Source organism: Zingiber officinale, chromosome 7A, assembly GCF_018446385.1.
Source record: "Zingiber officinale cultivar Zhangliang chromosome 7A, Zo_v1.1, whole genome shotgun sequence".
Classification (NCBI taxonomy): domain Eukaryota; kingdom Viridiplantae; phylum Streptophyta; class Magnoliopsida; order Zingiberales; family Zingiberaceae; genus Zingiber; species Zingiber officinale.
The window spans coordinates 95,728,633-95,754,492 of record NC_055998.1 but is presented as its reverse complement, the minus strand read 5'-3'; the positions used below and the strand labels follow the sequence as shown (position 1 = coordinate 95,754,492).

At 39.0% G+C, this 25,860-nt stretch overlaps 1 protein-coding gene across 1 annotated transcript; it reads left to right on the top strand.

Moving 5' to 3' along the window:
- The first annotated feature begins 14,440 nt into the window (after window positions 1-14,440).
- Window positions 14,441-15,760, top strand: LOC121999542 (probable aspartic protease At2g35615). The gene has a single exon (XM_042554207.1). It carries the CDS (start codon window positions 14,441-14,443, stop codon window positions 15,758-15,760), a length of 1,320 nt encoding a protein of 439 aa, XP_042410141.1.
- The last annotated feature ends 10,100 nt before the right edge of the window (window positions 15,761-25,860 follow it).

The window sequence follows — 25,860 nt, the reverse complement described above, 5'->3', positions numbered from 1 at the left end:
TATAAAGCCTGGTAGGAGCAAGTCATGGTTGTGGTTTTACTCACACTACTAGCTCCAATTCCAATCGCGATAACATGCATGTGGGACAAGACCCATATTATACCTCATCTTGAGTTAGCTTTCGCTAATAGCCCAAGACTCGTATAATGTAGGTAGACATCTTATACCAATTTCATCAAATGCAACTCTTGTATAGCTAGATGAACAATATTATTTGTTCATTTGCCCATCTTATGAAATTCATATTATAGCTCATCTTGAGTTAACTTTGGCTAATCACTCAAGACTAGTACAATTTGAATTCCATCTTATGGGATATACCTCTAAGCTCTCATTCTAAATGAGACAACTTAGTTAAGTCACACCCAAGTTTAATAGTCGGACATCACAATTGTCCTGTCTCACTCTACCAAGATAAATTCAGTCACTTTGCTTTGGCAAAACCTTACTACAATTGATTGAGCTAGATGTGAGTATTAAACTTTTGGTAGGCATATTCTAAAAGGACCTAATTATATGTATTAAACATGTATCGAATACATCACAAAGCACACATCACACATATATGCATAAATAAAAAACATGACACGGTTATGGCCCCCATATACTATGATCTTCTCAAGCCAATGAGAAAAGCGATGAGTCCACCTAGGTCAAAGCAGCTTCTCCAAGCACTCCCTTTGTCGTCGTGTGTTGTTATCCTTCCTTTCTTCCTTTTCACCCATCTTCCAGTAGATTAACTCCTTTCTAATTTATACATTACAAAATCTAAAGAAACTTGATTTACATTCGAGTGTAGTCTAAAATTACAACTAGAATGAAAGGGATGAAGGCACGACACACAGGCCGTATTATGAATTACAACAACACACAACCACATAGGGGGTTCATGGGCCATAACCATGCACCATGTCATATATATTCATAATATATTTACGACATAAATTTACTATGATTGCAATAACAAATTATAAGTCGCAATGCCACAGCTATCCTGTTAGCCGGTTAGCGAGCGAGGTCAAGGGGCAGCGTCCCTTGCGGGGTTTAGGGGGTAGCGCCCCCGAAATAAAATTAATTTTGCATACTCGTTTATGAGTTGCTACCATGCCCAAGAGCCTACTACCCTTTAGACCGACTATGTTTTGTTCCGAACAAAACACCTTTGGCCGAGACCTTGTTGGTCATATACCAACAATGTTTTGTTCTCAACAAAACACTAATTTTTGGCTGAAACGCATAATTTTGTAGATCATAATAAACCTATCATGCTTTTCTATATCACATATAAAACTCTAAAACTTAGTACATCCCTTCACAAATGGCTCTGATACCACTGTAAGGAAATATGTTGCTAAACACGCAAACGCGCAGCGGAAAAACATATTTCCTCCAGAAGATCCATGCGAAGGGAAAGAGAAATTCCTACATATACTAAGTTTTTTAACATAGCATGAGAGATTATACCTTTGTAGCGGGCTCACTGACTCCTGACGGCTCGGATCACAGCACGATCTCGCCTTCGCGCCTCTATGGTATCTACACAAACAAGCATTCGTTTGTCTTACAAACTCACAATAGGAGAAAGGTTGTGCTAGCAACCTTGAAAGTGGATTTCGGCCAAGAGGAGTGGATCCAAGAGAATAAAGAGAATCTATACCAAAATGAAGAGCAAAAAGCTTATGTATTTTCATCCAATGAAAATACTTAATTAGCATTAATACCCTTAATGAGCATTTACACTCCATTAAGGACCAAACTTGTAACTCCTTATTTCAAATGAGTGTAACTCTTCATTTCAAATTCAATTTTAAAAATGGAATGAAATGAATAATTTAATTTCGAAATTCAATAATTATCTTCATTAAATCTCACTTGAGTCTAACTCGAGTCTCCTCACTTGAGTCTAACTCGAGTCTAATTCACTTGAGTCTAACTCAAGTCTAATTCAATCGAGTCTTACTCAATTAATCCTCATGCAATTCAAATTCAATGAATCACTATTTCATTAATTCAAATTGACTCCTTGAGTCTAATTTGAATTGGACTTAATCCAACAATTAGATCCAATTGAGCCCAACTCAATAAGTCCAATTCGGATTAGACTTAATCCAATGATTCATCATATAAACCCATCTTCAATTTACTTGTTCTTTGTGTGTGACCCAATAGGTTCTCGTAATGTTGGCAATGTACCCAAATCAACATTTAGATAAATAAGCAATGAGTGGCATCTAGCAAGGCATCATTACTACCCAAGTGACGAGAAGGTCAAGATCCGACCTAACCTGTCCGTGGTTATTATCTTGTATGACTTTGTCCCTCTATCCTTGATATCTAGGTTGATCAATGAGGCATAGATCGTGTCATCCTCTTATCAACTTTTGTGTTTCTTGATCTCTAAGTAGACACAGTCAATCAAATCAGCTTAATATCTCATATTGACTCATTTGTGCATGACCATGCTTTCTTGTGTCCTACTAATCAAGGGGCCCACAGATATCACTTCCGTCATATGGAAGGGATAGATCTCATCTACATCACTCACATCCCTCCATATAATTCATTGCATATCCAGTGATCGACTTTATTGTCCACCTTGTTATAGGTGACGTTTGCCAATACCAAAATACACAACTCCTTATGTAGGGAACCATGGTGACTTCAGGTCAAAGGACTATTCATACCAATAGTTACATGAGAATGTTTATGACACTCATATAATGATCCATGAAACATTCTCATGGCGGGTCATTCAGTATATATTCTTTAATATATACCCATGTGTCAACCTAATATCTCATATCCATGACTTGTGAGATCAAGTCATCCGTTGACCTAAATGCTAGTCTCAACGCATTAATATTGTCCTTGTATATTAATGCTCGACTAGGAATAGTTAAGAGTAGTGTTCTCTACAATATCTCACTATCAATTCAACCAATTGATATACTGTAGATAAGAACCTACTACCCAAGGACATTATTATATTTATTCAATTGGCAGTGAACTGAAATAAATATAATAACCAACTTTGCCTTTTATTAATAATGATATATGATACAAAATGAGCCCTTTACAATCATCTCATAATTGGTGCTAGGGCTAATACTAACACAACTTACACAACACTTGAAATCACGATCCTTCTTCCATGTGCTGCTCAAAGAACAATCCGACAAAGTTATAACTCGACTCCAACGACCAGAAGCTTCAAGTTTACTGATTTTAGTCGTTGGTATATTTTACTACATTTAATTAACTGTACTTAAAGTTGTAATATTTTTGAACTGATAGTGATTGCCCAAAGTAAACACTCAATGAGTGTGGGCCTTGGAGTAGACTCATCACAAGCTCCGAATCAAGTAAAACTCTTAGTGCTCGAGTATTGTTTTTATTTTTCCGCTGCGTGTTTTACACTAACAAACGAATTTTCCACGAGCGCTTTTCACCCCCCCCCCCTCTAGCGCTTTCGATCCAACACGCCTTCACTCAGGGGCTCGTCGAGGGAGATTTCTTCTGATCGCTCATCAGAAAGCCACCCAGGAACTTCGACCACATGCTCAAGAAGGCCAACAAATATATAAACATGGAAGAAGCCCAAGCGGCTAGAAGGAAAGAGGCGCCAACCAAGTGCTGACCATCAAGCAGCCATCAGCCGCCCAAGGGGCCGAGGGCCGAAGGAGCGCAGGTACACCAGGAGATCAGGGCACATGATGTATAACATGTGGTGTCCGGTCGACCGAAGGTCCCAAAGGGCAAAGTATGGATGCCAATGTTTTGTTCTTTCCACCAGTTGGCGACCCACAATACGCGTGATTGTCGTGGTCTAACACCAATCGTCAGTCAACCGGCTCCACGCGGATACCATTGCTGATCTCCTTCTCCCGATCGATGGCAAAGACCTCGATCCACTGGGTGGCAAGAGGGCGAAATAAGGGCGCCCAAGAGGCACCATCAACACCAGCAGAGGGACGACGATACCTCCCGATGCCCGGCCAAGCGAAATAGACCATCCGCTCGGGAAAGCGCACAAAAAAGTACTCCTTCCAGTGTTTGTTGGAGATTGGTATTTTATCAAAGAAAACCAAGCCCACTTGGGCTTGGAAAAGAAAAGTCTTCGGCTCGGATGATTTGGGATAATAAAAGTAATGAAAGAGCTGGGGAGTAAGGGGAATTCCATGTAGGCGAAAAAGAACCACCACCTTGCATAGCAGCCGAAAGGAGTTCGACACTAGTTGGTGAAGGGAGACTCGAAAATATTTACACATAGCAGAAAAAATGGGTGGATGGGAAACCATAGACCGACGGTAAAATGGTCCCTAAAGAAGTAAATACAGATGGGCGGCGGAGAATTTGACCGATCGGAAGGAGAAGGAAGAACAACTTCATATTCAGGAGGAAACTCAAAAGCGGCCTTCAGACTCTCAGCGTTGCCGAAGTCAAACTGGGACTCGATAGAGGTGTACCAGAGTCCAGGGATGTCGGCGAGAGGCTGTGAGGAACTTGCCATCGCAAAATAAGGAGAGGTGAAGAGATTTGAAGGAAAGAAAACCTACGGGCGGAATTATGGCCAGATGCCGAAAAACTCGAAGACAAGGAAGTACAGACGACGGAAGATGAGAAAGCAAGGGGAGATGGGAAGGAAGCTTACTAAAAAGGTCGCTGGAGGAGCAGGGAAAGAGGAACATCGCCGGAGCATAGGAGCGTCGCGTCGTCATGTGCAAAGGCGGCGACGTGCACGGGCTTATAAGCTTCGAGGTCGGTCGATCGGAGTCGTCTGATCTAGGTCGCAAAAACCCAGGACGAGATCTAACCGTTGAATTTGAACTGTCAACCGTCACATCACAATGGATATTCGCCTGTCATGTCAGGCGTACGACGGCAGTAGGCAGGACACGTGGCGCATCGCTACGGGTCGACATTTAATGAAGGCATGGGGGTGCACTTAGTCTTAATTAATGCGCAAAGATTTGTACAATTTTCTAGAAATCCAGGTGACATAAGCCTAGCTCACGCTCGCCCAAGATAGTCCAAGAAAAGATTTCACAAGTATAAACCTTCTTTGTGTCGATCGAATTGAGAGAGCATACCTACGGCCGAATGACAAGCTTCAACATGCCGATCGGCAAGGAGCGGTCACATCTCAATTAGAAACCACATAGTGTTAAAGGCCGATCGGGTGGAAAACTACTCAGACAATTGTCCGGTCAGTCGGACTTGCAGCCTCCTTCAACTAGACTTGAGGGGAGGCATGTGATACGGTGATAAGGAGGGGCCCCACCCCGTGGCCATTATGGAGGTCAAAGTCAATGAAGTCAACGCTCGGATGTCCACAGCCTATTGGCCGACCATGCCCCGACCGGAGGGAGAAGGTACTGAGTTACTGCCTCCTTCCCCACCGGGAAGTCAAACAACTGATGCTCAAGAGAAACGATGTGTAGAAGCCGAGCCGAGAGGCTACCCGGTTCGGCCAGACAGCAGGGCTTGATAGGGCAGAGTTCAACTTCAGCCGAGTGGCTATCCCGCTCGGCCTGGCAGCAGGTCTTGGCAGTGACAAAGTAGAACTTTAGTCGAGTGGACATGACATAAGCATAGTGAAATGGCAGTCGAGCGGAGACACGCACAGGAGTAGCGAGGTTCTAGCCGACCGGATGGGGCACCACAGTGACGGAATGCCTGCCAAGCAGCCAACTTGCTCGACCTAGTAGTATACTCTCTCTGATATCCATCGACATCCTTTTGGGAGTTGGTGTCGTCGACACTGGGTATGGACAGCTAGAAGATCGTACAACGGAAGTTTCTACTATTACTTCAGAGATATGCTTGTCCCGTTAAGGTACTATGTCAGGGGCACTTTACTGATAAGTCTTTTCAGGAAAATCTTTGAAAAACGTGCTCACCTCGGGAAGCATGCACGCGCGCTACAGGAGCTCTATATAAGGGGGGTCCGAGCATCGACAGAGGTATGCGATATTTACTGTTTGTGCTACAGTCTTCTTGTTGCTCCACCTTATTCTTCATCGTCGATGACTGACTTGAGCGTCGGAGGGCCAATGCCGAGGACCCTTTCTCTAGCTTAGCACTGACGTAGTCTGTGTTACAGGTCCGAGCGGAGTCCACAGGAGGTCAGCGTGAGCGCCACATCCCCAGCTTTCCATCTCTTCGACTTTCAGACAGGATCATTGATCATGCACTATCTGTCTTATATCCGCTGAGTATTTTGTACTCACTACCCTTGCTTTCCCTTTTATTTCTAGGTTAGCAGTTAAAGGATGTGTCATGTCGTTCAAGGGTCTCGCTGTCCCACATCACACTCAAGATCATGTTTTTCACATTGTCTGTTGGTGCAGGTTGCACTAGAATTAAACCTAAGTTTTGATGTTGTCAAAGGTTCAAGTTAAGTCTTGTTATGATCTAACAAGTTGACCAAGTGTGCAGGCTGTTTACTCAACCGGGAAAATCCTAATTGGAAGCTAGGCAAGAAAGACCTAGCAGATCATGGAAGCCAGGCGAAAAGACCAAGTGGGTTGAGAGGATTCGACACTTGGCAGAGAAACTCAATAGGCTTGGAGGACCGTAGATCGAGGGAAAGTCTTGGGTGATCGATCCAATGCTAAGCGGTAAAGTCCAAATATGTCTAGAGGACCATAGGGCCATATTTGGTAGGTAGGTTGAGGTAAGCAACTAGAGGAGTGATAATGAGGTCGTGTTCTTGAAAGGAGCAACCTAAGGTCGTTGATCCAACTGAAGAAACCGGGAAAGTTTCCAAGTTGAGATCAAGATAGTTCTACTGTCTAATATTACTCATATATCAAATATAATATTACTGTACTAACCTCTGTTTTACAGGATTATATGTCTAATACTATTTTATAGATCCGACCTAATCGGTCGACAAAATGTAGGGATCGATCTACCGAACCAGGTTGACTCAGACCAGATTAGAACCGAACAGAACACAGCTTCCGATCTAAGCTTGATCGGTCGACCGAACAAGCTTGAACAATAAAGGCATTAATGGCGCATTAATGAAGAATCTTGACGAACGGGGAAAGCTCACCGTTCGATCGACCAAACAATGAGATCGGTCGACTAAACCATTAAACATTACTAATGTCCAAGGATCGGATCTCAGTAAAGAAGGCAGGGAGCGGGTTCAGATGACCGAAGCCAGGGATCGATCGACCGAACATTGACCAGATAAATTTCTAACATATCAGCATATTCAAATGCTAGTTAGAATATTTGTCATCTAAGCCAGTTTATATCATCAGCAGGAAAGATCTTAAGATCCATATCACAATCTTAACAAACCATATAAAGATCCTAAGATCCATATCACAATCTTAACAAACCATACATGCACCGTCCTAATTAATACCAAATCATTCTTTAGCTTCTTTTCTTGTCCAATAATACACATTACTTATGGAATAACTTCTACTCTTGTCATAAAATGTTGGATATGATTTTGCAAACCAAAATCTTGGTGTCATCGATCATTGAAAGTCAAGTTTGACTTCAAAACCGAAATATACGTTTCGCGTAGATAAATCTGGACTATTAATTTGCTCAAAACCGATAACGGGTGAATGAGAAATTAATTATTCAAAGATGTGCTCAAATTAAAATTAAGGAAAAAGATGGGGTTTTAGTCTCACATCGTTAGCTGGCGAGAGCCAGCATTTCCTTATATATGTTGTTGTGTTAATGTTGTTAATACAAAAGCACAGGTGCTCTCTACCCTTGGCCGAGCAAGTGTTCGCACCTGCCAGCCCGCCACCCGTGCAATGGGCGCTTTGTTGGCGCACTTCGCATCGTCGCGAGAAGCTTTAATTTATGCTCCACGTGGCGGTGACATGGCATGTCGAGTGACGAGGCAGTGCCTATGTGGCACGTGACTGTGTAGAGAGCAATGACTGGATTGGGCGAACAGATGGTGACCGTCGGATCAAAGATGAGGACATATCACAAGTAGATACGATCTGGAGCGTCAGATTCTAATCTGGCGTTGGAGAGGAAGGCTTAATCTAAAGTGTCGGATTAAATATTGTAATCTGACGGCTGAGATCCAGATGAGATCTGGAGAGTTATAACTCTTTAGATCAAGGGACGAGATCATATCAGAATCTGAAGAGTTATATCTCTTCAGATTTGATGGTTGAGATTAAATGCCATCTGACGAGTTATATCTCTTCAAATCTGATGGCTGAGATCAAAAGACCTTTAAAGGGTTATACCCTTTCAAAATGAACGATCCAGATCAGTCCAAACCAAGGGTTACTTACCTCTTCACCCAATATAAATAGATCCCTCTCCTTCTTGGAAATCATTCATTCAAAAAAACATTTGCATTCAAACCATTCATCCATCTCTTGCATAAGAAGAGTCCAAAAAACCTACGAGAAGGTTCGCCGGTCTCAAAATTTAAAGTGCTACTATTTTGAGACATCGTCGTTGTATCTTGGGAACGAATTGCTGCTATCCGTGAGCACCCACTACAAGAAAAAAACCTAACAACAACGGTTTTTCACCGTTGTCGTAGCCTCTTTCGGACTGTTGTTAAAGGCCGTGTTGTTAAAAGGGGTACCCAAAGACAACAGTTTTTAACCGTTGTCTTTGAAGACAAAGACAACAGTTTTACAACGGTGAAAAACCGTTGTCTTTTCCTTCAAAGGCAATAGATTTTCACCGTTGTCTTTGAGTGTCTACCTTTAATAACAGGGTTTTCAACAACAGTTTTAAACTATCTACGACAACGGTGAAAAACCGTTGTCTTTTTTAGATAAAAAATAAAAAAAATTAATACACAATTTTCCAATATTATAAATCATTCAAAATACTAAATTTCAAAATAAAATTTAATATACAATTTTCTAACATTCAAAAATAATATCTATAACATTCTGAAGAAATTTCATAAGCAACCAACAAAATTTCATAAGCAACAAACAAAATGATAACACTATTAAAACAAAGGTAGAACAATATAACATGAGATTTTCTAATCTGTTTTGACTGTTGAACTTTTGCTCCTAATCTGTTTCAAGGACCGCAGCGCTGCTACGGTGCTCTTCATGTATAAGCTCTGCATATATTTAATCTCCTCCAACTCCGAAACCCTCTCACCTGATTGTGTTGGCTTTGGCACTCCATTTTGTCCGTCGCATTCTGCTGAAATTGACAGGTTGTTGCTGGGGAAGAGGTGGTCGAGCATAGCCACACACTCCTTCACAAGTTTGTATAGGAGATCAGTTGTAAAGAATGGCTGCTGCAACACCTTTTCGATGAAGGGCTGCCAGATAAGTGCTCATGTTCTCTTGTCATACTTCTTCAGTATTTTCACTTGACCTGAATTCATCACAACAAGAATAATAAACCATCTAAATGAGTGCACAAATTTAAAAAAAAAAAAAGAACCAGAAGAAAGGACAGAACAGTTAATCAATAACAATCAGATAATTGTAAACTATAATTAGGCTCTGATCATGACTATGTTAACATGAGTTTCCTTGTTAACAAATTGAGAAATAATGGTTTGGAGAAATTAACAAACAAGACATGTAATATCTAAAACAAATAGGAGAGTTTGATACCTAAATAAAATCAACCTTGTTTAGTCAATGTAAAATCAGTTATAAATTGCATTGGTAGTAGGCAAATAACATAAAATTTTCTGTTGTGGAAGTTATAATGAGAGTAGATTGATTGTTTCACCAATGACAAGAGAAATATTACTGTGTGATTTGAAGAAGAAATCCAAACATCTATTCTGCTGAATGCTAATTTATCATAACCTAGCAAAACAAATTTACCAAGCTACTCCAACGCCCTTCTTAATCAATCTGATCAATTAGTAAACATGATTGTAGAATAAAACCCATAAATTGCCTCTGAAGCGAAAGTGCTAAGTTTATACTGGACTGAATGTAATTCATACACCATATGGATTGTTTGCAATGAAAATTACAAGCTCCAAAAAAAAAACAAAGGTTTGGAACATAAAGGGATTTCAATCCATCACAACTTAGATTGTTTGGAGGATCCACAGAAGTGTATTAATTTACATGTTAGAATACTGAAAATAAGCTACAGTGAAATCTTTAATGTGTGCCATGGACTACATAAGAATAGATCAAGAAAAAGTTGAATTCTTACGGAAACCTACCCGTGTAGTTAATTACGTGATCTTCTCCTTAGCCTTTACTTTCCTTTGAACATTCTTCCTTAATAGTGATCTTCAAAATTATATTAATTGTCAAGATGCATGCTATAAAACTATTCAAACAATCACTTAGATAAAGCACAAACAATCACTTTGTTTGTGCTTCAAGATCCTACAAAGATTGAATTGCACATGGCAAAGATGTTGTTAGCCTGCAAACTTCTCGCTTAAATCAATTTCCAAACATGAAATACTAGTAGCGATATTGAACTATTTTTCTAGTTGTCAGTCTTTCTTGCAAAGGATGCAGTTTATACAAAAAAATGAGTATTACAATAAGATCTTTAAAATAATAAAGAAATCTTGATATACAAAATATTAGACCTACAATTTAATTTCAACAAACAAAAGAGATAATAAAAAGAATAAGAGATGAATAGTAAATATTAAACAACATTTAGCACAAACATTTCTTGACTAATATAAAGGTTTGCAAAATAAAGGTCTTTGTAAGGACTAAGGATTATCAACCAATTTAACAAAAGTCTTAGTTTAAAATAAAATACCACTAGTATTGTATACCAAAGATCCACTACAGTAGATAACGATTTGCATGCCTGTTAAAGTCTTATCCAAGATAAAGCTATCTACATTCCATATTTGTACAGTGTGATCAGCAGTAGCAAGATACTTAAAAGTAATATAACACATCATATGTCAAGATTTAAAATCATGAATCTCTTAGAAATGGTACTTAAATTGACAATTGGTAAACGAGGCAACTATTTCAATGAGGATAATTATCAAATCCAATAAGAGTAATAATACACAACCACCACAGATTTATTTAATAGTTAATAGCAGAGTAATGACAACTAATAGTTACTCATTGGGACCACAAAATTCTGGAGAAAGCAAACACTTTAAGATATAGCCATTATGTGCTTGTAATACAAAAGAAATCCTAGATTGGTAAATTAAATGACAAAAAAGATATCAACTATTGAAACAAACAAAACTTGATACCTCTTTTAGTAAGCGTCAGACATAACATGTTCCATGATTATTTGCAGCAACAACCATGCTTCCATCCCACATCACAATCAGACTAAACCTGCAACTATGTAATATGGGCTAGTGAATTTGGGACATATCCCTTTTAATTTGTTACTAAATAATAGCATTTCAAGTTAACATCTGAATATTTTTTTTCAATCAGATCTCATATCAAAACAAATGTACTTACTAACTCACAGCTGCATGAATTTGCAATGAGATCCCATACTCTAATGTTACCATTTTGATCACCAGATATTAGTTACGTTCTTTCTGCAAGATAGTTAAAGTTGATAGTTTATAAAATAGTGCCCCAAAATTAGTAGGAGGATCCGTTACAAACTAATCAAACCTTCAATTTAACAACAAGCATTGACAATTCTAAGCATTTGATTTTCAAGAATAATGAATAATCCAACCTTGTTGAATTTTAAAATATATGTATACTGAATTTAACACTCATAAATAAAGAATTGTGCCACAAGTGAAATTCAAGTATAATAAGAACTGTAGGCTACAAATTCAAGTATAAAAAAATGCAATCTACTATTTCAATAAATATATGAATCCCCAAAGAAAGTATACTTTCCAAAACTTCTAGTAAAGCTGCTACCTTAGCTTCATGCTCCAAAATGGTAATCTATGTTATTCTATGAACATTTATGTTCAAATTACCAATTTCAACCAATAAATAGTAATAAATAAGTACATAGTAGAAACAAAAAGAGTGACATTTGAGAGAATGCAGTAGGTAAAAGCAAGACCTTTTAAGAAGAAAACAAAAGGTAACAAAAATAGTTGGAATTTAACTACCAATTCTGTTTTTCCATGATTCACTTCATATTACCTAATTAATCTTGTGCAGGAATTAAGCAAGACCTTTAAAGAAGAAAACGAATGGTAACAGGGAAAGACCTTTAAAGCTTCAGGGGAGTGCTGCTGAATCGTGGTGGAGACGCACGATGGAGGCCGGCGGCTGGCAGTGGCGGCGACATGGACAGAGATGCGTGAGCATGTGTGAGAGGAGCGGCGACGGGTGAGAGCAGGTTAGAGAGGAGAAAGGGAGAGGATCGGCGACAAGGATGTGAGCGTCGGTGAGAATAACGACGACGGCAAAAGTAGAATCGGCGAGAGCAGAAAGAATCGGCGGCGTGTGTTAGCTAGGGAGGAAATCGGCATGTAAGGGGAAAAAATAAGGATCGGCACTAGAGGTAATTAGGTTAGGATATGTTATAATATGGTGAATATTAATTAAGTTTGTCATCATAAATTATCTAATATGATTCTTTTAATATTTAAAATAATTTATTATTTTAAAAGAAACACTAAAAGACCATAGTTTTTTAAAACCGTTGTCTTTGACATATATTAGACAAAAGTTTTTTAAAAATCGTTGTCTTTGACATACATTAGACAACAGTTTTTTAAAAACCGTTGTCATTTAAAAAAATTATGGTGAACAACAACGGTTTTCAATAAAACCGTTGTTAAATGGCAAAAAGACAACAGTTTCTCGAAAAACTGTTGTCTATTAGGTGTGGTTAAATCTAAAATTTCTTGTAGTGACCATAGCGGAGCAATATCGTTTTACGGAGATAGTGTCGAACACTAGCCTTGACAACAACTCAGTTTGCTTCCTCCCGACAGCAATCTCCCGGAAATCCCTACAGTCGACTAAAATTGACTATGTCAAATACCAAGGAGCAAATCCAAATGTTCGAGGACCTTATTTTAAATTTCACATAGCAAAGCCTGACTCTTAAAAAAAGTGTTGGTGGAACATGATCTAACCATGTTGTAACGAACATTTACATAAATGCCTACAGTTATCCAAGTAGGACTTTGGATTATCCTAGTGATAAGAGGCATGCTCTGTCAACATGGTCACTTCTGGGTATTCTATCTGAAGGAGCAGAAAGAAATTCAAACAAAACGAGGTCCAATCCTGTTTTAAAGAGTAAAAAAAACAAAGCATGTTGATCATTTCTAACTCCTCTCTTCTTTCAGATTTAGTAGAATAGGAACAAAAAAGATGTTATAGAAAAAGACAAAAGAAAATTAGGATAATATGGCGAGGCTAAGTCGATGTTCAAGAGAGGTGCTAATGGGTCTCTCGGAGCTATGGTACGATCGTAAGAGGTGAGACAGACTCCCTAAATAACGAGGATTTAAATCTCACATTCTCACCCAGAGGAGTTTGAAAAACTTATGACATTCTACGCTTCTCAATTTACTTTGTCGGTAGAAAATTTCTATAGGATGGGATTGGGCACCTCCTGGATTAGTCAAAACTAAATATCTAGATTATCAAAAAACAAAAAAAAAAAATAAGAGAGGCGCTAATGCCTGTGTCCATGAGTCTCGCACCGACCTCCGACACACGATTGGCCAAGTGGATGGGCAAGTTGGTCATAAAGTCAACTACAAAACTCACAATCCTTACTAAAATTAAACCTTGTACTAAAGAAATAAATTCCAAAGCAATTCAAATTATACTTAGTCAATAGCCTAGCTAAAAGAGTTATTGCTTGAGGAAAACAAATTAGAAAAGATTCATATATTAGAATCATAGAATTCCGTATACATAATTTTTCCATCGTAAGGCTGGTCGGCACTTGACATCGTCCTATTTATGTTGTAATGCTGAAATTCTGAGTAAAATTTTATCATGTCCTTAGGCCGCTTGAAATTATACTGTGAGTTTAGAGGTCTGAATGAAATCCCACCCTATCTTTATGATCCTGTCATTGTTCATACATATTGATCTATACAGAGCAGCATTTGATGATGGAGGTTTGCCGGTAGACAACCAGTAAGTATCAAGCCAATCCATATTATAGGAGGAAGCTCCATTATCGGCAGTTAGAAAATAACTTGGAGACACTCCACGTACAGATTAGAATGCATCCAATACAATTAAAACAATTGAACAAAACTTTGAATGGCAGCAAAAATTCGTTCCAAATAAATATCAATTAGACGGAAGGAGTTGAAGGACCATTAATTAATCGAATTGATGAGATGCCTAGCTCACATTACTTTCCAATTCCTCTCAGAATTTTTAAGTTAAATGCATTCCAAATCTCACTTCCTTCCAAATGTTATTCAATCAATCTTATCATTAATTCCCATTAATTAAACTTCTTTATTCTCCCGTGGAATCTCTCTATAAATTATATTCACGCACCAGTTGAAAATGTATCTTCAATAATTATCGCAATGGCGGCCACCAGTACGTTCTTCCGCCTCCTCCTACTGATCTCCTTTGTGCCGGCCCTTGTCCCACAGGGCACTGTCTTCGACGTCGAGTTGCTCCACCGTGACTCCCCTAAGTCGCCACTGTACAACAGCTCCATGACGCCCTTCGATCTCCTGCAGGCCGCCGCCGTCCGTTCGATCAACAGAGCTAGCTACTTGGACAACCGTATCGCCATGAAGACCTCTGCCGACATGCAGATCGGCGTGCTCTTTGATGACTGGGAATTCTTGATGTGGTTCAGCTTGGGCACGCCAAACCCGCAAGCTGTGTGGGGCGTCCTCGACACCGGCAGCGAACTAAACTGGGTCGACTGCGCTGGCTGCCAATGCTTCAACAGGACCTCCACCGTATTCAATCATAATGAATCCCTCTCCTACACGGAGTTATCTTGCCTTTCCGATGAGTGCAAGAGCTTTAGGCCGGGTCATTGCACTAATGATCAGTTGTGCGTGTACCATTACTCCTACCGCGACGGCTCCTACATCGACGGACTTTTCGCCACAGACACCTTCCGTTTCTTCTCATTAGATACGTTCAATTATACCTCCATTCCAAATATACAATTCGGTTGCAACTTCCGGTCCTTGAACACCAGAAATATCGACCCCGGCAGCTACATTGGAATGGGACCCTGGCCGCCTTCTCTGATCCACCAGCTCGCCCCTAAGTACATCAGCAAGCACTTCTCCTACTGCCTGAACAATTTAAATGGGGGAGTTATCAGCAGGCTCTTCTTGGGACGCGGCAAACCGACGGTCGCCGGAAAGGCGAGCGTCACGCAGCTCATGACGCAAGACAGCTACTACGCCGTGCAGCTTAACTCCATCTCGATCCCGGGTGAGTTCGACATCTCCCTTAGTAGTAGGGGGCCTAGGTTGACAGCCGGCAACATCATCTTCGACTCCGGCACCGCCATGACCATTCTGAACACTCAAGTGCTAGACCAGTTGGTGAAGGAATTGATGTTTTACATTACCCTGCCGACATTGCAGACAGGAGGCCTTTTTAAATTGTGCCTCATTGTGAGCTCCACACAGCAAGAGGAGCAGCTGCCGGGGTTGTGGTTCTCATTTGCCGGGGCATTGGGGAACTTCAGAGTGAGACCTGAAAATCTGTTTAGGTGGTTTACTCCACGTGTGAAATGCATGGTGATAATGGGAACGAATGGTTTACAGGTCTTTGGGAATATTATGCAGCAAGATGTTTTGGTTGGGCATGATCTAGAAAATATGGAATTGACTCTTATAGAGAAAAATTGTACCGAGTTATACAAATCCTAATAAGCATGTATTATGCATATGAAGTGCTAAGTTGAGCATTCATATTTATATTTATGGTCATAAATCAAAGAATTTCAATGAAAAGAAATATGCATTTATTTTATTTTATTTGTACAATGATTTAATTAGACAATTTAATTGAGTAGGGGTAATAGTTTGATTGAATATAATTTTCTTTTTATCTCTCATTTAAATGATACTAATTTAATATTACATGTTATTTCTAAAAATACTAGGAGGTGTTTTGAAATTTATTAAAGCCGTTTGAGTTCCATATATTTATTGAGAGTGTTAGAGAGGATGAATAATGACTAGCTTTCATTTTGATCGTTACTTGTCTATAAGATTTTACTGTACAATAAAAAATAAATGAACTTTACTTTCACTTAATCAAATATTTCCTCATAATAAAAAAATCTTCTCTATTTCATTGATCCAATATCAATAAAACTATCTACTAAGTACGTACTAGAAAATATAGGTAGATTAATTTGAAAACCTAGGTCTTTATAAGACTCCTTCCTACTACGATATTCCTAATGTATAATGGCTGAGATGATAAAGATAGATTTAAAACTATTAAAATGTGAGATAATAAAATTATTTAGGAAAAATAATATAATATAATGGATAATTAGAAGAAAATAGATTTATATGAATTAAAAGAAATGATTAAAAAAAATAGATTTTATATGAATTTTTGAATATTTTATTCGGATAAATCTGTGTTTCTATCCTATTGAAAATGGAAGTTAATTGATTCAATTAACTTAAGTTTAGATTCCGAATCTAAACTTAACTTTTATCCCCTCAGTGTCTTTTCCCTCACCCCACGCGTTCGCGACGTCGTTCTGCCGCACATCCGACCTGGTGTCAGCCGGTACTCACGTACAATCGACGTTCGACCTGGTGTCAGCCGGTATTCACATACAATCGATGTCGTTGCCGTGCTTCTCCCTCCTCTTCTCTCCTCTCACCACCACTGGTTGTTGTGTTTGAGCAGCCGCATTCTGCTTTTGCTGGCCGCTGCCGGAATTCTCCGTCGACCACCTCGAGCAGACCCAAAATCCGGCCTGTCATGTGGCCATAATTAAGTCAAGTAAAATATTTCCATGAATGGTTTGGATTATATAATCAATTGAAATAAATGGATTTCATAAATTAATTAACTAAGCTTAGTTGATTTATTAAGTTGTTAACCTATAAATTAATTTGGATGACTTAATTACCAGATGGATGATCTAGATTTGAATTATTTAACCAAGTAATTGGATATTTATCACAATTTAATTATTTAATTTTTATCCATGAGAATAAATTATCGATAAAATTAAGAATTAATTATGTTAAAGGGTTAATTAATAGATTAATCAATTAATCAATAGAGTTTAAATATTAATTAATAAATCCTTAGATTCTTTGTATTTTTTATTTATAGGATTCGAGCTTGAGATAAATCTTTGACTTGTAGATGGTTAGGATATTCTACCATTGAGGTGATTAATTTCTTCTTTGACCTCTCTAGATCTTTGACCTTAGTATATGAGATTTGATATCGCGTTAGTTATATATTTACCTTAACTTTATTCCATATTTTCTATGAGATTGATACATAGTTACTTGATTTTATTATTATTCTACTTGATATTAATATAGTCTCATTATTATCCATGTTATTCATTGTTTAAACTTGTTGTTTTATGTTAGCGATATCGTAGTATCGGATATTGAGTATCCTACTAGACCTGTGTTGATTATTTAGGCTCGTGCCTATATGCATATGTTAGTAAGACATCTTGTTTGTTATTTAGGTTTGTGCCTACCAGACTATACTATAGTGTAGAATATTAAGTATTCTACTAGATCTGTACTTGTTATTTATGCCCATGTCTGTACATTTGTGAGGTCAAACCATAGGGTAACTTGTAGAGCATTATCCTTGAATGGATTGTTACTGCTTATTTTATTATTATGACTTTGTATACACATATATCTTGATTGTCAAACAACCATCTGTGATAGAGTGTTTCTCCAACTGTCTGTAGTTAGATAGCTACTTACACACTTGTCTGCCCACGGGACCCGTCCATGGTAGAGTGTTCCTCCCGTATACAATGGCTACTGATTTATCTAGAGTGCCCATGGGACCTGTCTATAGTAGAGTGTTTCTCCCATAGTCCATATCTAGATAGTTACCATTTATCCTGTCTACACATGAGATCCATCCGCAGTAGTGTTTCTCCTGCAGATAGTGTCACGCTCCGAAGGTACACTTATTCTCCAAATCGGACAGTATCCACTAGTAATAATATAGGAAATAATCGATATCAAACTAATTTAAAGCCAACACAACAAGCTAAGAATGATAATGCGAGTATGTATGCATGTACATGTGAACATGCTCAAAACTGATGCAGAAAGCAAACTGTAAACATAAGCAGTGGGAAAAAAATAAAACAAGCAACTCAACAAAAATTCATACTCGAGTGGGACCGGCAATCAGGACCTTTGAGCGATACAGCACATCCTCTATTTGCAAACCTAAAAGTCAAAGGAAAAGCAAGGGGTAGTGAATACACCAACTCAGTGGGTATAAGAAGATAGTGCATGATACTATATATAAGGAGATCAAAAGAAGTAGCCTCAGTTAAAATACTTATTATAGAAGTTCAGCAAGGTATAACCAATAAATCGGGAGTAGTTAGAGTACATCCAAATCTGCATGAACAAATACATGACCAGCATATAACAAGCACTGACTACAGGAGAAACACTCTATCACGAATAGTCTTGTAGGTAGTTAGTGTAAGTAAATCGTCACTGTCTGCAAGTGAACTCGCTACCATGTATAATCTCGAGGGTAGACAAGGTATTTACGTAGCTATCTAGCTACAGAGTGTTGGATCGTTACGGCCGGCTAGAAGGGAGATTGAATAGCCTGAAAATAAAAAAATATACCCTTCTCGAACTCTTAAACTAACACTTACAAAATAAGATAAACAGAAAGTAAATCAAAAAAGTAAAAGACACACCGGGATTTACTTGGTTACAACCGGGGAGGTTGTTAATCCAAAGAAAACGTAGCACTAGTATCTCCTTCAGGCGGAGAAGCCTTTTACAGTAATGAAGCGTACAACAGAAGCTAAACTATAGAGAAAGCGTACAAGTGTTGAAAGAATTACTTGAGTTCTGATTATTGAAAAGCTTCTGGACCAAGACTATATTTATAGCCTTGGTCGGGGCACCCTGAGGGTTCCGGGCGCCCTGGGGGGATAAATTTTATTCCCCAACGTTTAGATCGAGTCAAAACTCGATCTTGTCAAAAAGTCAACTCCGGGCGCCCCGATACGTTCCGGGCGCCCCGGGCAAGAAAGTCAACCCCGTTGACTTTTTTCAGCCCGGGTCTTCTGCTCCGGCTCCGTTCACCTCAGACCGAATCTCCCACTCGCTTGGGTGATCTCTGCCATCCGGAATATGGCTCACCCGAACCCAATTTTTGGTATTCTCGAGCAGACTTCCGCTTCGGCTTCTCATCCATCAGAGTCACCGCGTGCTTCATTCTCATTTGCCAGCGTACTCATCCGTAGTCTTCGTCCCTAGGTCACATCCCGTGTTGACCTTCTCGCTAGCTGCGTCTCTTGCTCCTCGAGCAGTCTTTCGCTCCGGCTTCTTGTCCCTCGGAACCCCACACGCTTCCTTCTCGGCCGCCGGTGTACTCTTCCACAACACCACGTCCCTCTGACGCACCGCGTGTCATCCTTCTCTCTAGTTGCGTCTTTCGTTCGACTACCTGTGCCCCTAAATTCCTGCACACATAGACACGAGGTTAAAAACATACAGGACCTAACTTAACTTGTTGATCACACCAAAATAACCTTGGGGTTCCAACAATCTCCCCCTTTTTGATGTGAGCAACCCAAGTTAAGCTAGGGTAAAAATAGATATAAAATAAGACTAACTAAATTTGCAATTAAGTGCAAAAAGATAGAAAAATTAATTTTTTGTCTACCTCCCCCTAGTCTTATAATTTTTCTTCTCCCCCTTTGATCACATAAAAAAATAGGGTTCCAAGAAAAAATCTAAGGGTTATAACTTAGAAAATTTCGAAAAATGATTTTCTAGAAAAAATTTCTAAGTTAAAATTTTTGTAAAAACAGTTTCTATGTGAAAAAAAATTCTAAATGAAACTTTAATAAAGTTTTCTAAGTAAGGTTTTAAGTAAAAAAATATTCTGACTTAGGCAACTTTAAAAAAATTTGAAATTTTTTCTAAGTAATTTAAGCAGAATTTTTAATTTTAAAAAAAACTTTTAATTTAGGCAAAACTGATTTTTGGAAAAAAAAAAATTATGCAAAAAGAAAAAAAATCTAAGTAAAAATTATTTTTTATAAAAAAAGTTTGAATAACTTTTAAAGCATTATTTAATTCTAATTTTAATGCTTTACCAGAAAGTTAATTAAACATTTAATTTTAAAATTTTGGCTTACAGGTCGTGGCGAGGCACTAGGCCTTCTTGGTTATTGGAGCAACAACCACTTCATTAGAAAAAGCCTCATAAAGAAATTTAACATTTAATTTTCTCGCTGAAAGCGCTAATTTCGATTAAAATTTAGGCTAAGTAAGATTTAGGAACTCAATATAGGTTCCAGCCTACTAGATTGACCAAAAATTTTTAGGGACATATTTTCTTGAAATATTCCTAATTTGTCCCTTATGATATTTAAAATATCAATTTAAATTGTTGTATTTTCTAAAATGTATTTTATTTGAACATGCATGATTTTTCAAGTTATCTACCTGAATTTTCAAATTTTCATTTTCTGATTTCAATTTCTCATTTTCTAATTTAACTTTATCTAATTCTTCTAAAGGACAAGATTTAGCTAATATTATTTTTAAATTCTTAATTTCTTTTTCTAACTTGCAGCAGTCTTTAGTTAGCAACTTAACAAACTTAAAAAGTTTATCTGGAGGAAGAGATCGTACCTTACTTACCTTGTCGATCTCGTTGTCCATGTCTCCCCCTGAACTGCTGCTTTCTTCTGACGTAGCTCCCCCTTCATCGATGCTCTTGATGCTCATCTAGGACGAGCTTGAATCGTAGTCGTCGTCTTGATGACTCGCCATTAATGCAAGTTTGGAGAATGCCTCAACTTCCGATTCGGACGACATATCGTCCCACGTCGCCTTTAGGGATTTGCGCTTTTGGACAGGCTTCTTACCTTTATCCTTGTCCTTGTTCTTCAGCTTGGGGCAGTTGTCCTTGATGTGCCCTTCTTCGCCGCAGTGGTAGCAGCGGATGGTTCTTTTCTTTTTCCCCTGCGGATGGTTAGTAGTTCTAGATTTAAAAAGATTTTTAAATCGTCTTACAATCATTACCATTTCCTCGTCATTGAAAAAAGATTCCGACTCAGATTCGTCTCTTGATGTTTTGAGGGTGACACTGTTCTTGGGCTCCTTCGTACCTGCACATGTTGATTCGTGCACTTCAAATGTCGAGAAAACTTCTTCTAGTGTAATTTTTTCTAAATCTTTCGAAATGTAAAAAGCATCTACTAGTGATGCCCATTTTGAATTTCTCAGAAAAGAATTTAATGTGTACCTTAGCGAATCTCGGTTACTTACCTTTTCTCCGAGATTCGACAGCCCGGTGATGATCTCTTTAATTCTCGAGTGCAGATGCGCAACTGTCTCATCTTCCCCAAGTCGCAGGCTGGTGAGCTGATTGCAAAGTAGATCCCGTCTAGCAAGCTTGGCTTCGAACATTCCTTCGTGCAGCTCAAGAAACTTCTCCCAAAGTTCCTTTGCCGAGTCGTAGTTCCCGATCCGGTTGACTTCTGGTGGCGGAAGAACACTTAGCAGATAGTATTCTGCTTTTCCGTTCGCCACATAGTCGGCCTGCTCCTTTTTCATCCATTGATATTTTTCTTTGCCATCTGGAGCTACAAAACTAAATTTCATTATTAAAATTAATTCAAAATCAGTTGTAAAGAATACCTGCATTCACTTTTTCCAGGTAACGAAATCCCCTTCGAATTTTGGCGGGTATATGCTTGGTCCGACCATTATCTTTGCTTCGATTGGCGGTTAGTCCTCCTGAAGCGCCTCGGCTTTGATACCATTTGTTGGATCGTTGCGGTCGGCTAGAACGGGGGTTGAACAGCCTAAAAATAAAAAATATACCCTTCTCGAACTCTTAAACTAACACTTGCAAAATAAGATAAATAGAAAGTAAATCAGAAAAGTAAAAGGCACACCGGGATTTACTTGGTTACAATTGGGGAAGTTGTTAATCCAAGGAAAGCATAGCACTAGTATCTCCTTCAGGCGGGGAAGCCTTTTACAGCAATGAAGTGCACAACAGAAGCTAAACTACAGATAAAGCGTACAAGTGTTGAAAGAATTGCTTGAGTTCTGATTATTGAAAAGCTTCTGGACCAAGACTATATTTATAGCCTTAGTCGGGGTGCCCTGAGGGTTCCGGGCGCCTTGGGGGGGGGGATAAATTTTATCCCCCAACATTTAGATCTAATTAAAACTCGATCTTGTGAAAAAGACAACTTCGGGAGCCCCGGTACGGTCAAGGCGCCCCGGACTGTTCCGGGCGCTCCGGGCAGGAAAGTCAACCCCGTTGACTTTTTTCAGCTCGGGTCTTCTGCTCCGGCTCCGTTCGCCTCAGACCGAATCTCCCACTCGCTTGGGTGATCTCTGCCATCCGGAATAGGGCTCACCCGAACCCAATTTCCGGTATTATCGAGCAGACTTCCGCTCCGGCTTCTCATCCATCGGAATCACCGCGTGCTTCCTTCTCATTTGCCAGCGTACTCATCCGCAGTCTTCGTCTGTAGGTCGCACCCCGTGTTGACCTTCTCGCTAGCTGCGTCTCTTGCTCCTCGAGCAGTCTTCCGCTCCGGCTTCCCGTCCCTCGGAACCACCACACGCTTCCTTCTCGGTCGCCGGTGTACTCTTCCACAGCACCACGTCCCTCTGACGCACCGCGTGCCGTCCTTCTTGCTAGCTGCATCTTCCGTTCGACTACCTGTGCTCCTAAGTTCCTGCACACTTAGACACAAGGTTAAAAACACACAACACCTAACTTAACTTATTGATTATACCAAAACAACTTTGGGGTTACAATAATCTCCCCCTTTTTGATGTGAGCAACCCAAGTTAAGCTAGGGTAAAAATAGACATAAAATAAGACTAACTAAATTTGCAATTAAGTGCAAAAAGATAGAAAAATTAACTTTTTATCTACCTCCCCCGGTCTTATACTTTTTCTTCTCCCCCATTGATTACATAAAAAAATGGGGTTCCAAGAAAAAAATCTAAGAGTTATAACTTAGAAAATTTTGAAAAATGATTTTCTAGAAAATATTTCTAAGTTAAAAATTTCTAAGTTAAAATTTTTGTAAAAACAATTTATATGTGAAAAAAAAATTCTAAATGAAACTTTAAGAAAGTTTTCTAAGTAAGGTTTAAAGTAAAAAAATATTCTGACTTAGGCAACTTTAAAAAATTTAAACATTTTTCTAAGTAATTTAAGCTGAATTTTTAATTTTTAAAAAAACTTTTAACTTAGGCAAAACTAATTTTTGGGAAAAAAAATTATGCAAAAAGAAAAAAAATTCTAAGTAAAAATTATTTTTTATAAAAAAAGTTTGAATAACATTTTAAAGCATTATTTAGTTCTAATTTTAATGCTTTACCAGAAAGTTAATTAAACATTTAATTTCAATATTTTGACTTCCAGGTCGTGGCGAGGCACTAGGCCTTCTTGGTTATTGGAGCAACAACCACTTCCTTAGACAAATTCTCATAAAGAAATTTAACATTTAATTTTCTCGCTGAAAGCACTAATTTCGATTAAAATATAGGCTAAGCAAGATTTATGAACCCAATATAAGTTTCATCCTACTGGATTGACCAAAAATTTCTTAGAGATATATTTTCTTGAAATATTCCTAATTTGTCCCTTATGATATCAAAAATACCAATTTAAATTGTTGTATTTTCTAGAATGTATTTTATTTGAACATGCATGTTTTTCAAGTTATCTACTTGAATTTTCAAATTTTCATTTTCTGATTTCAATTTCTCATTTTATAATTTAACTTTATCTAATTCTTCTAAAGGACAAGATTTAGCTAATATTATTTTTAAATTCTTAATTTTTTTTTCTAACTTGCAGCAGTCTTTAGTTAGCAACTTAACAAACTTAAAAAGTTTATCTGGAGGAAGAGATCGTACCTTACTTACTTTGTCGATCTCGTTGTCCATGTCTCCCCCTGAACTACTGCTTTCTTCCGACGTCTCTCCCCCTTCATCGATGCTCTCGATGCTCATCTCGGAAGAGCTTGAATCGTAGTCGTCATCTTAATGACTCGCCATTAATGCGAGTTTGGAGAATGCCTCGACTTCCGATTCGGACGACATATCGTCCCACGTCGCCTTTAGGGCTTTGCGCTTTTGGACAGGCTTCTTACCTTTATCCTTGTCCTTGTTCTTCAATTTGGAGCAGTTGTCCTTGATGTGCCCTTCTTCGCCGCAGTGGTAGCAGCAGATGGTTCTTTTCTTTTTCCCCTGCGGATGGTTAGTAGTTCTAGATTTAAAAAGCTTTTTAAACCGTCTTACCATCATTATCATTTCCTCATTGTCGAGAGAAGATTCCGACTCAGGTTCGTCTCTTGATGCTTTGAGGGCAACATTGTTCTTGGGATCTTTCGTACCTCCACATCTTGATTCGTGCACTTCAAATGTCGAGAAAAATTCTTCTAGTGTAATTTTTTCTAAATCTTTCGAAATATAAAAGGCATCTACTTGTGATGCCCATTTTGAAATTCTTGGAAAAGAATTTAAAGCGTACCTTAGCGAATCTCGGTTACTTACCTTTTCTCCGAGATTCGACAGTCCGGTGATGATCTCTTTGATTCTCAAGTGCAGATGCACAACTGTCTCATCTTCCCCAAGTTGCAAGCTGGTGAGCTGATTGCGAAGTAGATCCCGTCTAGCGAGTTTGGCTTCGGACGTTCCTTCATGCAGCTCAAGGAACTTCTCCCAAAGTTCCTTTGCCGAGTTGTAGTTCTCAATCCGGTTGACTTCTTGTGGTGGAATAACGCTTAGCAGATGGTATTCTGCTTTTCTGTTCGCCACATAGTCGGTCTGCTCCTTTTTCATCCATTGATATTTTTCTTTGCCCTCTGGAGCTACAAAGCCAAATTTCATTATTAAAATTAATTCAAAATCAGTTGTAAAGAATACCTACATTTGCCTTTTCTAGGTAGCGAAATCGCCTTCGAATTTCGAAAGGTAGATGCTTGGTCCGACCATTATCTTTGCTTCGATTGGCGGTTAGTCCTCCTGAAGCACCTCGGCTTTGATACCATTTGTTGGATCGTTGCAACCGGCTAGAAGGGGGGGTTGAATAGCCTGAAAATAAAAAATATACCCTTCTCGAACTCTGAAACTAACACTTGCAAAATAAGATAAACAGAAAGTAAATCAGAAAAGTAAAAGGCACACCGGGATTTACTTGGTTACAACCGAGGAGGTTGTTAATCCAAGGAAAGCGTAGCACTAGTATCTCCTTCAGGCAGAGAAGCCTTTTACAGCAATGAAGCGCACAACAGAAGCTAAACTACAGAGAAAGCGTACAAGTGTTGAAACAATTACTTGAGTTCTGATTGTTGAAAACCTTCTGGACCAATGCTATATTTATAGCCTTGGTCGGGGTACCCTAAGGGTTCCGGACGCCCTGGGGGGGATAAATTTTATCCCCCAATGTTTAGATCAAATCAAAACTCGATCCTGTGAAAAAGTCAACTCCGGGCGCCCCGGTACGGTCCGGGCGCCCGGTACGGTCCGGGCGCCCCGGTACGGTCCGGACGCCCCGGGCAAGAAAGTCAACCCCGTTGACTTTTTCCAGCCCGGGTCTTCTGCTCTGGCTCCGTTCACCTCAGACCGAATCTTCCACTCGCTTGGGTGATCTCTGCCATCCGGAATAGGGCTCACCCGAACTCAATTTCCGGTCTTCTCGAGCAGGCTTCCGCTCCGGCTTCTCGTCCTTCGGAATCACCGCGTGCTTCCTTCTCGTCCGCCAG

Excerpts from the sequence above, each read along its gene's own strand:
- LOC121999542 (XM_042554207.1), top strand. The coding sequence starts at position 14,441 with ATGGCGGCCACCAGTACGTTCTTCCGCCTCCTCCTACTGATCTCCTTT.